A 16,607-nucleotide genomic window follows, 5' to 3' on the forward strand; every position below is an offset into this window, starting at 1 on the left:
CCATCACCTCAAAATTCAAATTAAAAAAGACCAACCGAAATGTATTAAAAAAAAAAAAAAAATCGAATTTTTTAACTTTGGGTGAATAGGCTGTATTCAAACGTTGAATCGAATTAAGATCATATTCAATCGAATTTGATTCAAAGTATATCCATCAATTGACTCCAAATAAGTTCTAAAACAGCAATTCAGCAGGTTTTAGATGGTTGAATTTTTAAAGAGACAGTACATGATAAATTTCGATATTCGAATTTTCTAATTTTTCTCAAATTTGAATCGAATTTGGACTATTCCCTAGTCCCTATTCCCTAGTCCATGTACACTAAAAATTAATTTGTTGGTAAATCTGCCCCTTAGTGTTAAGGGAAACCGTGAAATCCTTCAAACTATGGAATTGTCTGCCTTGGGGGTTGTGCTTGCAGAAATGATAACTTATTTATAGTGCACCGCAATGATTTATCATTGGCATGACAACACAAACTACACTATAACTTAGATGTGTATGATATGCAGGGTTATCCTATAAATAATTGTGATTTGTTTGTTACTCAGTAAAATCTAAAAGGGCCGGTGAAGTCTCTGTCATTCCATTTGCAAGAAAGTTCTTGACTATCTGATACAAACGCTAATACATTTTCATTAACGACTACCCATATTATTCTGCTTTATTTTAGGGCTCCATATGGAAAGGCAGTTGACATGTGGTCTGTGGGCTGTATTCTAGGAGAGCTCAGTGACGGGCAACCCCTTTTTCCTGGAGAAAGTGAAATCGACCAGCTGTTCACTATCCAAAAAGTCTTAGGACCCCTTCCAGCAGAGCAGATGAAACTCTTTTACAGCAACCCTCGTTTCCATGGAATGCGGGTGGGTGAGAAAATGCCATATAGTAATATCTGTGTTTTCATTATAATACATTTCCGCTTCTTTGAAATTACTCTTAGCACTGATATAGCCCTATGTGCCTGCAAAGTGTCACATATTTTTGGTGCTGAATCCTATTACAGGCCTATAAGGGTTAATTAGCCTTTGTCATGTTTGTGCCTGTTTCTTGCTTAGTCACACATTGTTGGCCATTCATTTTGCAATTAAAATGGTCTTCTTTAAAACATGCTGATGCCTTTCATGGATAAGTTAGTATGGGTGCAACACAGCCCACTGAGAATACATATAGTCCAGCACACAGGAGAGTCTCTGTTGCACACTCAAAGGGGGTTATTTATCAAAGTCCCAATTTATCTCAATGTTTTCTGGTTTTCCGGATAAGGGATCTTTCCATAATTTGAATCTCCATACCTTCTATTCTACTAAGAAATTATTTAAACATTAAATAAACCCAATAAGCTGGTTTTGCTTCCAATGAGGATTCATTATATCTTAGTTGGGATCAAGTACGAGGTACTGTTTAATTATTAGAGAAAAAGGAAATCATTTCTTAAGAATTTAAATAGGATTAAAATGGAGTCTATGGGAGATGGCCTTCCCTAATTCAGAGCTTTTTTTTAAACAGATCCCATACCTGTAGTATAAGAACCTTAGGATAAAAACAGGAAAGTGGTGTAAACAATAGTGACTGCGGTCCAAATCCCTGTATACTCTCAGCCATAAAGCATGACAGCACTACTGCTTTGTGAGAGAAGGAAGGAGGCTTTATCCCTATGTAAGTACAAATGCGGACTTATTTAAGAAATGGATTCCTTCCTCCCTTCTGCCACATGAGGCATTTTATCGAGTTTATTGCTGAGCAGCAGGGAAAGGAGATACATCTTTTGGTACATTATACAGTGCTCGCTACTTTGGGACCTGTCTGCAGTTTGAGTGTATCGTGCCATATCTTGAGTAATGTCTTCTCTGTGATACCAAGACAATGAGGCAATAACATTACATATTTTCTGAGTCCCGTGCGTCCCGCAGTGAAGTCTGTACTCAGTCTTGGAACAATAAGCGACCCACAGTAGCTGCCATCCAGTCGTCGTCTGGCAGATTCCTCTGGGAAGAGTGCGGGGAAAAATACATTTCTTTAGCTGGAAGGCATATGAGGAAACATAGCATTTTACATTTACTCTAAGAACACTTAATGAATTTGCATTCTGCTGCTGTCCCCAATTCACATTATATTCTTATCCCAAAAGGAGCTATTAAAGCATGAATTGCCATATAGCTGTAAAATACAACTAGTACATTGCTAGCAGATTTTCTACAATGCTTCTTACATTTTTGCAATTCTACTTTCTACTGCATAAATGTACAAAGCTGAAAGGAAAAGTTTTAAATATAATTTTTAAGTTGTGCCGGGTTCTTGGTTTATAGCAGAAACCGAAAATGGCATCTGGGTTTTTATTCCCTTGTTTTCTAACAAGCCCATTATTTTAGGGTGAGCCGTTAATAATATACAGTGGTACAACCACAGCGGAACAGTCGTGCAGGATTTATTTAACATTTTTATTACACAGTAAAAGACTTGCAAGGCCCTTAATATTTTCTCTCAGATTCAGTTTTTTTTACATTGGTCAGCTTGTTAGTCTATATCAGTTAATACATTGTTATATTGGTACTTAAAAGGATTCTGTCATTATTTTTATGGTTTACTTTTTATTCCTAAATTACACTGTTTACACTGCAAATAATTCACTCTATCATTTAAACTTTTATTCATGAACCAATAAATGTATTATTTTCTAGCTGTAATATTGATGTGGATGCAGCCATCTCAGATCATTATGTCTAGTTCTGAGCTTTGAGAAGGAGCCAGCACTTCCGGATGGAACCGCATTGAGACAGCTATTGTTTCTCTCCTTCCCATTGTACTTTAACACGGCCCAAGTCATTCTCCCTAGCCCCTATTGGTAGACAAGAGAATTGCACCCAAGCAAAAGAAAAGGGTTTTAGCAATGCAAACAAATCCCTCAGTAGAGGTGTCAGGCAGCTGATATCTGGTTACCTTCCCACTGTTCTGTTGAAAGGCTGCTGGGGGATGGGAAGGGAGGGAGTGATATCATACCAACTTTCAGTGTAGCAGGAAAGAGTAATTGAAGTTTATCAAAGCACAAGTCACATGGTTGGGGGCACCTGGGAAATGGACAACATGAGTTTATTTACTAAAATCTGAATTTATCTCATAATATTAATAAAAAACTCGATCAAACTCCCATGCCTGATTTTAGCTTACTTATTAATAAGAAAAACTCGATTTAATTGGATCGTGAAAAAAATAAAATGGAGCAAAAACCTGAATTGCACATATTTTTCAGGCTTTTTTTTGCACGCAGCTCCAGGAAAAGTAAGATTTTTCAGGCTAAACTCAGAGCAGACCACAATAACTTTAAATTACTATAGGTGCTTCTCTTATTGACTTATACAGGATCTCCATAGGTCTGAGTTGGCAGATTTTTGGATTCTGGCTTTTTGCAGCATCGGGGTATAATACATTTTGAAAAAAAAAATTCCACGAAAAATTTTGTTTGCCCAAAAAAGCTTGATCCAAAAAATTTGATTTTAGTAAATAACCCCCCATGCCTGGCCCCATGTCAGATTTCTAAATTAAATCTAAAAAAAAAATATTTGCTTTTTTGAAAAACAGAATTTAACAGCACCATTAACTGATGTGTTTTTAAAAAAACGTATTCCCACGACATTATGCCTTTAAACCGATTAAGAAATACCACGTGTGGAGCAGCCTGTTCCATTTTTATGCTGTAAGGAATCATCTCATTTTGTAGCAGACATATACACCCGTAAGTACAAATGAATCCAGATCTGAAAGACCACCTAGTGTTAGTACCTTAACTAACATCTACATACGCCTGCAGGTTTCCTCGGGGCAACGCTGAGCCATGTAAAGCCAGCGGCTTGCTAATAGCGATTTCTAAGTAATTCTTCAGCAGTTATTGACCATTACCTTCCAGTCAGATTTTGGGAGAATCTCTTTCCTTTGAATTGTGCCTAAGTTAAATGATCAAAGTGCATTCATTCATGGAGCATTAACATTACTGTGCCTTCGTGGAGCTTTGAAAAAAATACTTTTTTTTTTTGTAAAATATTAAAAATAAATATAACTCTAGTTTATTTTAGAGAATGTATGCTATTTAAAGGTGCATTAATCCTATTTTAGTTGTCAGGGGGTTTATCTTATGGGGGTTATGCACTGGGATAAAATATTATAAATGTTATAACATATATAAATATTTATATTTATTTATAAACATCACTTAGTGATGTCATTAGTTATAATCTGTGTTCAGTGATATTATTTCAGCCACATTGACTCACTTGCGTTTAAGTGTAGCCTTTTATATGATCATGAAACTACTTGGTGACTTACAATATCCTTATATTTTGCAATAGGGGGTCCTTTATTCACTATATATACAAAATGGAAAAACTACACGGAAATGGATGGGGTCAATATGCGATCATTTGTGAAACAAGTTTGGTTATAATAGGACTAGTTAAAAGGGGTGGTTCACCTTTAGGGTGGTGGCAGACGAGGCTACTAGGGGAGATTAGTCGCCCATCGACAAATCGCCTCTTCTTCAGGCGACTAATCTCCTCTAAATGACTTCCCACTGGCTAGAATGTAAATCGCCGGTGGGATGGCACTTGGATAATAACTTAATTTTCACGTGGAAACTTTGCGCGACTTTGGAAAGCTGAAGCTATCCAAGTGCCATCCAGCCGGAGATTTACATTCTAGCCAGCGGGAAGGCATTTAGAGGCGATTAGGCGCCTGAAGAAGAGGCGGTTTGTTGATGGGCGACTAATCTCGCCTAGTAGCTTCGTCTACCACCACCCTAAAGGTGAACCACCCCTTTCAACTAGTCCTATTATAACCAAACTTGTTTCACAAATGATCGCATATTGACCCCATCATGGGCGACTAATCTCCCCCAGTAGCCTCGTCTGCCACCATCCTTACGTTGACTTTTAGTATGTTATAGAATGGCTAATTCTATGCAACTTTTCAATTGGCCTTAGTTTGATTTTTTTTTTATATTTTTTCAATTATTTACCTTCTTTCCAGCTTTCAAATGGGGGTCATTGACCCCATCTAAAAACAAATGTTCTTCAAGGCTACAAATGTATTGTTATTGCTGATTGGTACACAAGTCTCTCATAGTAATGTTTTATCTATTATCTTTTTTAAGTTTCCCGCAGTTAATCATCCTCAGTCACTGGAGAGACGATATCTGGGAATAATCAGCAGCGTTTTGCTTGACCTAATGAAGGTAGGATAATTATTTGAACATAAACATTCAATTTTTAGAATGGAAACAATAAATCTAAATGCGTGTTTCTCTTTGGCTAGAATTTACTGAAGCTGAATCCATCTGATAGATACCTGACTGAACAGAGCTTGAACCATCCAGCATTCCAAACCCAGAGGCTCTTGGATCGTGGTGGAACCTCTCCTAGGTCATCTAAGAGGAAAACTCACCATTCTGACAGTAACTCTGCTAGCAGGTAATTGAATTTTACAGATCCATTATAAGTCCGATAGTAAGCTGCTTGTACGGGTACCCACTTTATACTTTATCATGCAGGGCTGGTTTTCTATTAGGGCATCGATTCTCCTCCAGCTGGACCTCCAACATCATAGGCTTCCCTTGGGACTAATATATAGATGAAATTGCAAAGCTTATATTATGGTATTGGCAAAATGACAAGTCTCCAAGGCTGGTAGGGAAATGCTGTACTTTAACCTGGGGAGGCCCATTTATCAAAGTCCACATTTTTCTCATTATTCTCTGAAAACGACTACCTTATTTATCAATACATTTTCCCGATAATTTCCTGTGCGGGAAAAAACCTGAAAAAATTGTGAAAAAAAACAATCGTATTAGTTTTTCAAGTTTTTCCACCAGAAAACTATGATTTTTTCATATTTTTGCCTAAAACCACAAAATCTTCAGATTATTGCACGAAACCAGGCACAGATCAGGATATCGTTGGGACTTCTCCCATTGACTTATATGCAACCTCGGCAGGTCTGAGATGCTGGATTTTCAGATTCAGAATTTTTCCATCCTCGGGGTATAATAAATCCAGAAAAATTTGAGGTTTTTTTTCCACTAAAAATTTGGATGTTATAGTAAAAAAACACACAGTTTGGGGTTTTTGGCATTCTGATTTTAATACATAACCCCCAAAATGTATCAATCACAGCAGCATTTATATATATATATATATATATATATATATATATATATATAAATATATTACACACACACACACACACACACACACACACACACACACACACACACACACACACACACACACACACACACACACACACACACACACACACACACACACACACACACACACACACACACACACACACACACACACACACACACACACACACACACACACACACACACACACACACACACACACACACACACACATATATAGTAAATCTTTGGCAAACCACTTCCTTCATCCGGGTGCATTCATTCTGGTGAATAAATGTTTTAAAGGCATTACTGAATATATTGTGTGCTTCCCCCCTTTTTGAAATTCATCACAGATATGCCATGAACAGGAAGAGATCTGCTGCAGATAGCTGCGCTCGTTTTCGGAACAACAATTCGGAAAAAGTCGTACCATTCGAATTGACGCATGATTTTGTCTCAATGTTTTTTGCACTGACTTTTTCGAGAATAATTATTGATGAATGAGTTAAATTCGTGGATAGGAGTTGGGTTGACTATGTTTTAATAAAAAAAAAAATTGATACATTTTAGTATATGCCCCCCTAAGTTTCAGCAGTTGCAGTAACCCATAGCAACCGATCAGCAGGTAGAATGTATTCTGATATTTATTAATATTCCTTATACATATACATTTTTCATATCAAATACCAATATCATCATCATTTTAGGTAATTTCCAACTGTCTTTTACAGAAAACAGTCTAGCAAAAGCTCTTCGGGTCAGCCACACCATCGATCAAACAGCAAAGATACACAGACTCTTTCAGTTGGACCAAAACGAAGTGAAGAATCTCATCCTCCAAATGAAACCTTTATAAATGGAGCCCATCCTGCAGGATCCCATAGTCCGCAAGTCCACCAAAAAAAAACCAGTCAGAGTGGGTCGGGCAACAAGGATTCTGCCAGTAACAACTTACCGCACCTGCTTAGTCCAAAGGAAGCAAAGTCAAAGAATGAGTTTGATTTCAGTCCGGAGCAAAAGACTTCAGATGTACCAGGGACCAAATACATGAAATCAAGTTCACGTTCTCAACATAATCGGCATTCATTCATGGAAGGGAAAACAGGGAGCTGGCAGCCAGGTGAAAAGCATACTCGTCACAGCTATATTGATACCATTCCTCAGTCATCAAAGAAGAGCAGTTCCTACATGAACTATTCCAAAAGTCATGGTGTCCTGACAGACTCTAAATCAGTTGGCAATCTTAGTGAAGCTAGAGGCCAAATATTAGAACCTAACAGTAGATATTTTCCGTCTAGTTGTCATGACTTAAACTCTCCAACAAGCCCAGCAGCCCCTAGGCACGTGGACAGTAGAGGCATGCTAAGCCCCTCTGGGAGAACAAATAGAAAAGAGGGAACTTTGGAGTCTCGAAGACCCACTACAAAACACTCAAGAGCAATGGAAGAGTTGAAACCTCCCGATCAAATGGACAATAGTCATTCACATTCTCTGTCAGCTCCACATGAGTCTTTTTCCTATGGCCTTGGTTATACTAGTCCTTTCTCCTCGCAGCAACGCCCTCACAGACACTCTATGTATGTAACCCGGGATAGAGTGCGGGTTAAGGGTACAGATGCAGGACTTAATGTTGGTCAGGGCATGGCATCGAGAGCCAGTAGTCTCCAGCTATTATCACCTCAGGTACAGCATCGAACTTTAACAAGGTCTGTTGGATCTTCACGAGAAGATTGTACAGAAGACACTACTAGGGTGAGTTTACATCTACAAAGTTATTTCATCTCTTCAGAACTTTGTATTTACTGTCATTTTAAGATCTATTTATTTATTTTGTGCAACTGAAACATCAAATAGGGTCATTTAATAAAAGGTACAATGTTTGCCCAGGACAAGTAGTCTATAGCAGCCAGTCAGATGCCAAACAAAAGAAACCCGCTGATTGGATGCTGTGAATTACTAGACCTTATAAAGAAAGTAAACATTTTTTTAGCTCTAAATGGCGTCCAAAGATTACAGGCTGTTCTGCAAATATGATCTCATGATTCATTGCTTAATTCGTATCCAAACGAAATGTCACTTTTGCTTAATGATAATCTAACACTAATTAGCCTGATGTTTACCAGTGTTTAGTAAACTGAGGCCCTGAACAAAAATATCTATAGATCTATATATATATATAATATCCAGCTTGTATGGCTTATCCATTGTAGTGCAATCTGTCTTTAAATCAAAGATGTATAACTTGTATGGGGAAATGTAATAAAAGCCTGCAACGGAAAAAATATTGGCAATGAAAAGCTTTTGCAAATCCAGAAACTGTTTAGCGACCACTTCCAACAGTGGAAGAAGGTTTGCGAATTTTATAGTTAGCGCCATTGCGCAGTGAATGTAATAAAACTTCTTACTGAAAAGATTGTTATGTTTGCTCCAAAAGATTATAACACCTTCAAGCACTTCTTAGGGCAAGGCCAGACGTGGCGTTTTTAGGCTGCATTTTTAAAGAAGCTCCGCCAGGCGTAAATACGCATAAACTGCACTACCACTGAAACTAATGGAAAGCGCACTATGGCAATTCACACAGGGCTCTTGCAAGCCAAAATCCGCCGCAGGACGTCAGTATTGGTGTTTTTCAGCAGAAACGCCAATGTGTCAAGAAACTACCAAATCAAAAGACTCTATGGAGGACTCTGCACGTTTGAAACCACACTTTGTGTAAATACGCAGCATATTTTAAATATGGCATCCAAATTCTCAATGAGAGCAATGAGAAGTGCATGTTGGGAAAAGAAACCTACGTGTTGAAAAATGCATGTGGTTTTAGTGGCGTATTTACGCCCGGCATTTCTTTTTTAAAAACGCCACGTCTGGCCTTGCCCTTAAAAGTGGGCAATGTGCAATGAAAATTCTCAATGTAATGACAGTTTAAGGAAGGTTATTACATTGCGAAATGAGACTTTTTATTCTTATTTCTGCTAATTGTTTTGCTCTTTGCGACTTTTATTACATTCCCCCATTAGTATAATAGAAGTACATGTCTACAATAAGGTCAATTATTGGGACAGGGTATCTAAATATAATGGCAGTACAGGTATAGGACCTGTTATCCAGAATGCTTGGGACCTGGGGTTTTCTGGATAACGGATCTTTCCCTAATTTGGGTCTTCAGATTTTAAGTCTACTAGAAAATCATGTAAACATTAAATACAGTAAACCCAATAGCCTGGTTTTGCTTCCAAGAAGGATTAATTTGATTTTAGTTGGGATTAAGTACAAGCTACTGTTTTATTATTATTATTACAGAGAAAAAGGAAATCATTTTTAAAAAATTTGGATTAGGATGCACCGAATGCACTATTTTGGATTTGGCTGAACCTCCTTCGCAAAAGATTCGGCCAAATACTGAATCCGAATCCTAATTTTTATATGCAAATTAGGGGTGGGAAGGAGAAAACATTTTTTACTTCCTTATTTTGTGACAAAAAGTCATGTGATTCCCTACCCGCCCCTAGGGAAATTAGGATTCGGATTTGATTCGGCCGGGCAGAAGGATTCGAATCCTGCTCAAAATGGCAGAATCCTGAACCTGAGATAAAATGGAGTCTATGGGAGACACCCTTTCCGTAATTTGGAACTTTCTGGATATTGAGTTTCCGGATAATGGATCCTATACCTGTAATACTGCATCTAAAACATTTATGCAAAAAATCTGAGATATTCCACTTGCAAAAAAAACAGACTGTAGGGGAAAGTTTATCAAGATTTAAATTATTATTTTTGTGCTGGAAAAGATCCTGCTCTATCCAACCTCTTCCTATGCAACATGCAATGTGCTCACTGAAGAAACAGGCTAAATATTTGTGGCTATGGACATAAGGACAAGGCCAGGTAGGAAATGTGTCCATAAATCTACTCTCTAGTGTTGCAGAAATAAAATGTTTTGCCTGAAAAACAATACTTTCTGATTATTGACTGCCTCTAGACATGCAATTGGTTACATTAATTATGTTTTTACTGTAGATGGTTAGATTGTACATAATTTACATCAGGATTCTTTATGCCACAAAATCTGCTAACATGAAAGGTTCTAGTTGGGGTTTTTTGTCTCAACTATTTTATGACCAATATCCCCATGTCTTTGGGCTTGTTATTAATTTCTGCTCCAATGAATACAGTCTGCTGCGCTTGTTTCAATACAGTTGTACGCTGCTCATCAGTCCTGCAGCTTGTGAATATGGTTTGGTTTAAACAGACAAATACATTATACATGTCACACAGAATATTCGACAGATGTCAGGTCTATGTATCTTGGGTAGAAATACTTTATAGAAAACAGTTTAAGAAAAAGTGTACTCGGCTGTATTCGGTGTATAAAGAATATAGTGTAAACCCTTTCCATAAAAATACATTGTTCTACGTTCAGAGGGCATGCTAGATGAGTTTTGCTTGTGTGTCTTAAGGCGTCTTCCCGTCTTCTCTTTTATTATGTCCCGATAAAACGTATTTAGACAAAAAGCCATTGGCTTTACTAAATTGTTCATATGGTACCTCCCATCATACCATTAAAGGGATCCTGTCATCAGAAAAAATGTTTTTTTCAAAACACATCAGTTAATAGTGCTACTCCAGCAGAATTCTGCACTGAAATCCATTTCTCAAAAGAGCAAACAGATTTTTTTATATTCAGTTTTGAAATCTGACATGGGGCTAGACATATTGTCAATTTCCCAGCTGCCCCTGGTCATGTGACTTGTGCCTGCACTTTAGGAGAGAAATGCTTTCTGGCATGCTGCTGTTTTTCCTTCTCAATGTAACTGAATGTGTCCCAGTGAGACATGGGTTTTTACTATAGAGTGTTGTTCTCAGATCTACCAGGCAGCTGTTTTCTTGTGTTAGGGAGCTGTTATCTGGTTACCTTCCCATTGTTCTTTTGTTTGGCTGCTGGGGGGAAAAGGGAGGGGGTGATATCACTCCAACTTGCAGTACAGCAGTAAAGACTGATTGAAGTTTACATGACTTGGGGCAGTTGGGAAATTGACAATATGTCAAAATTCGCAAATTTTTCAGCAAAACGGGAGCAATTCGCCCATCACTATTTAACATTTTTCTAAGGGATACATAGCTACCTCATTATAAGATGGTTTTTGTGTCTATAGTTATGTCTAGAAAAACTACAAAGGCAAAATATTTGTTGGCCAGATTCCAGTCTATTGAATCTGAGCTGAACTGTGTCTCTTTGTGCCTCTTTGATGTATTTCTGCTTTATTTTTGCTTTACAATGCTGTGTCTGCCCTGTCAGTCAATATACGTGTAACGTCTTGCTCCCCAAATCCACGTGAAACCTTTTATTTATTTTTTTTTGCTGTTAGCAGGGTGACCAGGTTGCATCTGAGGTGACCCACTCAAGAACATTAGCTAAAGACCCCAACAGAGATGGTGCAGCTTCATTTCACACGCGACAAAAGACTGAGGTCTGAATCAAGTAAAGAGTAATATAAATGAACATAGTTGCATATATATATATATATAATGGAAAAACTAAAATTGTAAGTAAATACATATATTCTAGTGTCTTACACAACCTATTATATTTCTCCGAAATGGGAATTGTCTACGAATTTGTCATCACCATCTCTATTAACTATTGTAGGTGTTTCATGCACATCAGAGGATATACAGGCCACATTCATTGACGTTCCTAAAAACATGATTGATAGCTACCTCCACTTCATCTTCAGTTATATTTTATCCATAATCAGGCCCAGACATGGGTAATAAGGGGAAGCAATATAATATAGTCCTTAAACCCACTCCCTAGATATTGTGGGTAAATGTTTTGCTTACCAACAAGAGCACATGTGCATTGCTATGTTTCTATATGTGCTGTAGCTTGCTGCATAAGGTATATGTTGCCTCTGCAACCCACTTGTTGTGCTTTAAGTGTAATATAAAGCAATATATCCAGCTATGTACTTTAATCCAGCTTTTTATTTCTGCCAGTGGAAAATTCTATACTAAAGACTGTGTAAATAAAACACGCCATCTGACCATGTGATCTTCAACACTAATTCACTTTTAAACAAACAAAATAATAAGTAATTGAGGTACCCAGCATTGTCCTGCCAATTTTGATGTTATAGCTTTAAAATAATAGAATTAAAATTGCAAATATTTTTCCCTGCTGAGTATTATAGAATTCCGCAATGTCATTATTCAGATAGGTAGACAGGCATGACTATACAGAATGCTTGGTACCTGGGGTTTTCCAGATAACGTATCTGTACGTAATTTGGATCTTCATAGCTTAAGGGGCACATTTACTAATGGTCGAATATCGAGAGTTAATTAACCCTCGATATTCGACTATCGAAGTTAAATCCTTCGACTTCGAATATTGAAGTCGAAGGATTTACCGCTATTTGAACGATCGAAGGAATAATCGGTCGATCGAACAATTAAATCCTTTGAATCGAATGATTCGAAGGATTTTAATCCATCGATCGAACGAAATTCCTTCGATCAGAAAATTGCTAGAAAGCCTATGTGGACCTTCCCCATAGGCTAACATTGATGTTCGGTAGGTTTTAGTTGGCGAAGTAGGGGGTCGAAGGTTTTTTTAAAGAGACAGTACTTCGACTATCGAATGATCGAATAGTCAAACGATTTTTAGTTCGATTCGAAGTCGTAGTCGAAATAGCCAATTCGATGGTCGAAGTAGCCAAAAAAACATAAAAAAATTTTTCTATTCCTTCACTCGAGCTAAGTAAATGTGCCGCTAAGTCTACTAGAAAATAATGTAAACATTAAATAAACCCAATAGGCTGGTTTTGCTTCCAATAAGGGTTAATTATATCTTAGTTGGGATCAAGTACAATCTTCTGTTTTATTATTACAGAGAAAAAGGAAATTATTTTTTTAAAATTGGATTATTTGGATAAAATGGAGTCTATGGGAGACGCCCCTTCTGTAATTCGGATAACGGGTTTCCACTTTACAGATATCGGACCCCATACCTGTACCTTGTATTGATATAAAAAATGTATAGGTCCAAACCACAACCATTTGTCAGGATGCTGGTGCAACCTAACCAACATAAACAACAGACTAGAAAACAACAAAGAGCCAGATTTGAGCTAAAAATTTGGATCTTTTGGTCTTTGTTGTTTTTTTTTACTTTACTCGCATTACCCAGGAATCCAGTTAGGTTTGCAGGCTAATTGATCACATAACCAAGTTCAATATCTAGGCTCTAGGGTAGAACATTAAGCATTTGCTTATACCTTATGGCAGGTGTCCCCAGCTTTTTTTTTACCCATGAGCCACATTCAAATGTAGGGGAGCAACACAAACATGAACAAAACCCCTGGGGGTATCAATAAAGCCTGTTATTGGCTATTTGGTAACCCCTATGTGAACTGGCAACCTACAGGAGGCTCAGTTTGGCAGTACGCCTGGTTTTTATACAACCAAAACTTGCCTCCAAGGAATTCAAAAATAAGCTCCTGCTTTAAGGTTACTGGGAGTAACATCCAAGGGCTTGGTGAGTAACATGTTGTTTAAGAGCCACTGGTTGGGGATCACTGCATTATGGAATGCTAAATATATTAGATTGGTGGGACCTTGTTTTATCAACATAAAATCATTGTTGTCCTCCTCCCAAGCAATAGAAAACTTCCTGAAGTTCCATTCCATCTTCAAATGAACGGCATGCGGTATCACAACATAGCACAGCAGAGATACATAAGGCCATTCATTGCACATGGGATCCTGCTGTTTTTTTTTGTTGGCCTTCTTCTCCTGCATCAAATATGGTCTCTAAGTTTTGTCGCATTCAGTCATAATGTGTCAAACAGGCAAACATTACCAGAAACATGCCAAACAGACAAAATGTCAGTACCAAAAGCAGACATATTTATGGTTTTTGTGGAGTAATAGTGGTGTATACGGTAGATGCACAGAAACCCCACTCATTTGACCAGCTGCCTGCGAGGTAAATGAGACCCATGTTGCATTATAAGTCTGCATGTTTCATAATATTATATACAGTTCCTTGCAAAAGTCTACAGAACATTATCAAAGCACTGACTGTCGTTTTAATTGTTTTTTTTAATACCTGTAGGCCTGTCCTACCAGAGTATCAATGCTCATCAGCCCATCCTCATTTTCACCATGGGCCTATATAAAAACCTATAGAACTTGGCACTATTTATATCTAATTGCTTTGAGAGTGGACCCAGGACACCAGGTTCCTTCCCAACAATGGCTGTGTATCTACAGCTGTTAATAGCCACTCCAGAATTAATATTTTTTCAGCCAACCTACTTCAAAGTGCTTTGAGTTTACTCTTTTCTTTTCCTGTATACATGGAAACTGGTGGCATCAGCCCACCAAAAAGTGTATTAAAAAATACAATAGCCTAACAATTAATGTTTTTTTTTTTGTTAAATATTTGGTTAGGGAGGTCCATACCATGATTCTCACCCTGATGATGGAGCTGCATCTAAAGAAAACCGGCACATATACAGTGACACAGTTCCCAGACGTGTTGGCAGCTTCTACAGAGGTAAGACTGGGGGACGTTACATGTTGCCCTGAGCAGGTGATGTATGTAACCAATAATAATTGTATTGTTCAGAACATATACTGTAAGTCATATAATGACTGAGGGTCATTTATCAACACAGGGCAAATTTGCCTGAGGGCAGTATACCATGGAAACCAATCAAATGGTTGCATTCCTTGATCTACCTGTAGATGGCTGGAAAAAAAAAGCCAAGCACTGATTGGCTGCTATGGATTATTGCCCAGTGTTGATAAATGTGGCCCACTACTAGTTCGGCTCATTTTCCAGTGGTGCAAAGTTTGACAAAAAAGAGTTTAGTATGTCTGACTTTGAAAGCTTTCTAGATATTTATGGATCACTAACAACATTTTCATCTATTTAATCTACCCAGTTCCATCGCCGCGCCCAGAGGGTACGTTTCATGAAAACACTGTATCAAGCCGTGGCACTTCTCACCCAGTTGATAGCAGCGGGGTAACAAACCACTCCAAGAGGCAGACTACATTTGATCACTGGTCAGTGGCTACTTATATTTGTAGGAATGGTGGAAGCAATAATGCAGCTCTGGTTTCTATGGCTAAATGCAAATCTGCCAAGCACAATAAGGGTAGAAACTGTCCTGTGCAAAGATTCAGTTTATTGCTCTTTGTATAAGGGTTTAAGCACACAGGGAGATTTAGTCGCCTAGTGACTAAACGCCTCTTCTGCGGGGTGACAATATCCCCGAACTGCCTTCCCCCTGCCTGCTATAATGTGAAAACGCCAGCGCCAATGCACTCACCCGAAGTTTCCTCGTGAGGCAACTTCGGAAATTCGAAGCGTCGCGAGTGCATTGGCGCTGGCGTTTTGTCATTATAGCAGGGGGAAGGCAGTTCGGGGAGATTGTCGCCCCGCAGAAGAGGCGATTAGTCGCCAGGCGACTAAATATCCCTGAATCTGCCTGTGTGCTTGAACCCTAAATAGAAGGACTGTGTGGGAATATACATGAGAGTCTGCTGTGTCTAGCAATATCCAGAGCTTCAGATCATGAAAATAGTAGACTCTGTATCAAATGTAGGGGTAAATTTATCAAAGAGTTAAGTTCCACCACTAGAGTGAAATTCCGCAGCTCACAATTCATTTCTATGGGATTTTGAAAGGCGTATTTATCAATGGGTGAAAGTGAAAGTTCACCCTTTGATAAATACGCCTATAAAAATCCCATAGAAATGAATGGAGAGTGGTGGAATTTCACTCTAGTGGCGGAACTTCACTATTAACTTCACTCTTTGATAAATATACCCCGTAGATGGAGCTATATGGAGATAAATAGAATAAATATATATTATAGACAGAGTATTAAAGGGGTTGTTCACCTTTGAGTTAACTTTTAGTATGATGTAGAGAGTGATCTTCTGAGACAATTTGCAATTGGTTTTCATTTTTTATTATTTGTGGTTTTTGAGTTATTTAGCAGCTCTCTAGTTTGGCATTTCAGCAATCTGGCTGCTACGGTCCAAATTACTCAACAACCATGCAGAGCCAGAACTAGGGGTATGTACCAGGCATAGGCACCTGCCTAGGGTGCAACGATGGGGGGTCGCGGGGCATGTACCTTTTAAACAGTCATCGTGCCCAGTAACCTGCTCCCCAACCCCTGTGCGTGACATCATAGCTCAGACGTGAACTCATTCATGTGATGTCATTCACGTGCACTCACAGGGGGAGGCCTAGGGCTCCCGGTCAGCTTGGCCTTTCTCTGCAACTATTGCACTGATCTGAACAAGAGCTTGGAATATGAAAGAGTCAGAATAAAAAGTCAAAATAAAAAAAGCTATAAAAATTAATAATGAAGATAAATTGAAAGGTTGCTTAGAACTGGCCATTCTATA

General features: G+C 38.3%; 1 protein-coding gene across 8 annotated transcripts in view; it reads left to right on the forward strand.

Moving 5' to 3' along the window:
* The window catches only part of cdkl5.L (cyclin dependent kinase like 5 L homeolog), a 185,524-nt gene that overhangs the window by 150,604 nt on the left and 18,313 nt on the right, over nt 1–16,607 (forward strand). For 5 of the 8 annotated variants that reach the window (XR_005965302.1, XM_041581757.1, XM_018246175.2 and 2 more), the window contains exons 10-16: nt 675–864; nt 5,142–5,222; nt 5,303–5,457; nt 6,908–7,928; nt 11,543–11,644; nt 14,631–14,736; nt 15,128–15,251. Coding sequence is in view for 7 of the 8 variants with exons in the window: in XM_041581757.1 (XP_041437691.1) it covers nt 675–864; nt 5,142–5,222; nt 5,303–5,457; nt 6,908–7,928; nt 11,543–11,644; nt 14,631–14,736; nt 15,128–15,251 (1,779 nt within the window). In the remaining variant the exon portion in view is untranslated. The remainder of the gene's footprint in view (nt 1–674; nt 865–5,141; nt 5,223–5,302; nt 5,458–6,907; nt 7,929–11,542; nt 11,645–14,630; nt 14,737–15,127; nt 15,252–16,607) is intronic. The other 3 variants (XM_018246178.2, XM_018246181.2, XM_041581756.1) reach the window with 2 other exon arrangements.

Source organism: Xenopus laevis, chromosome 2L, assembly GCF_017654675.1.
Source record: "Xenopus laevis strain J_2021 chromosome 2L, Xenopus_laevis_v10.1, whole genome shotgun sequence".
Taxonomy (NCBI): domain Eukaryota; kingdom Metazoa; phylum Chordata; class Amphibia; order Anura; family Pipidae; genus Xenopus; species Xenopus laevis.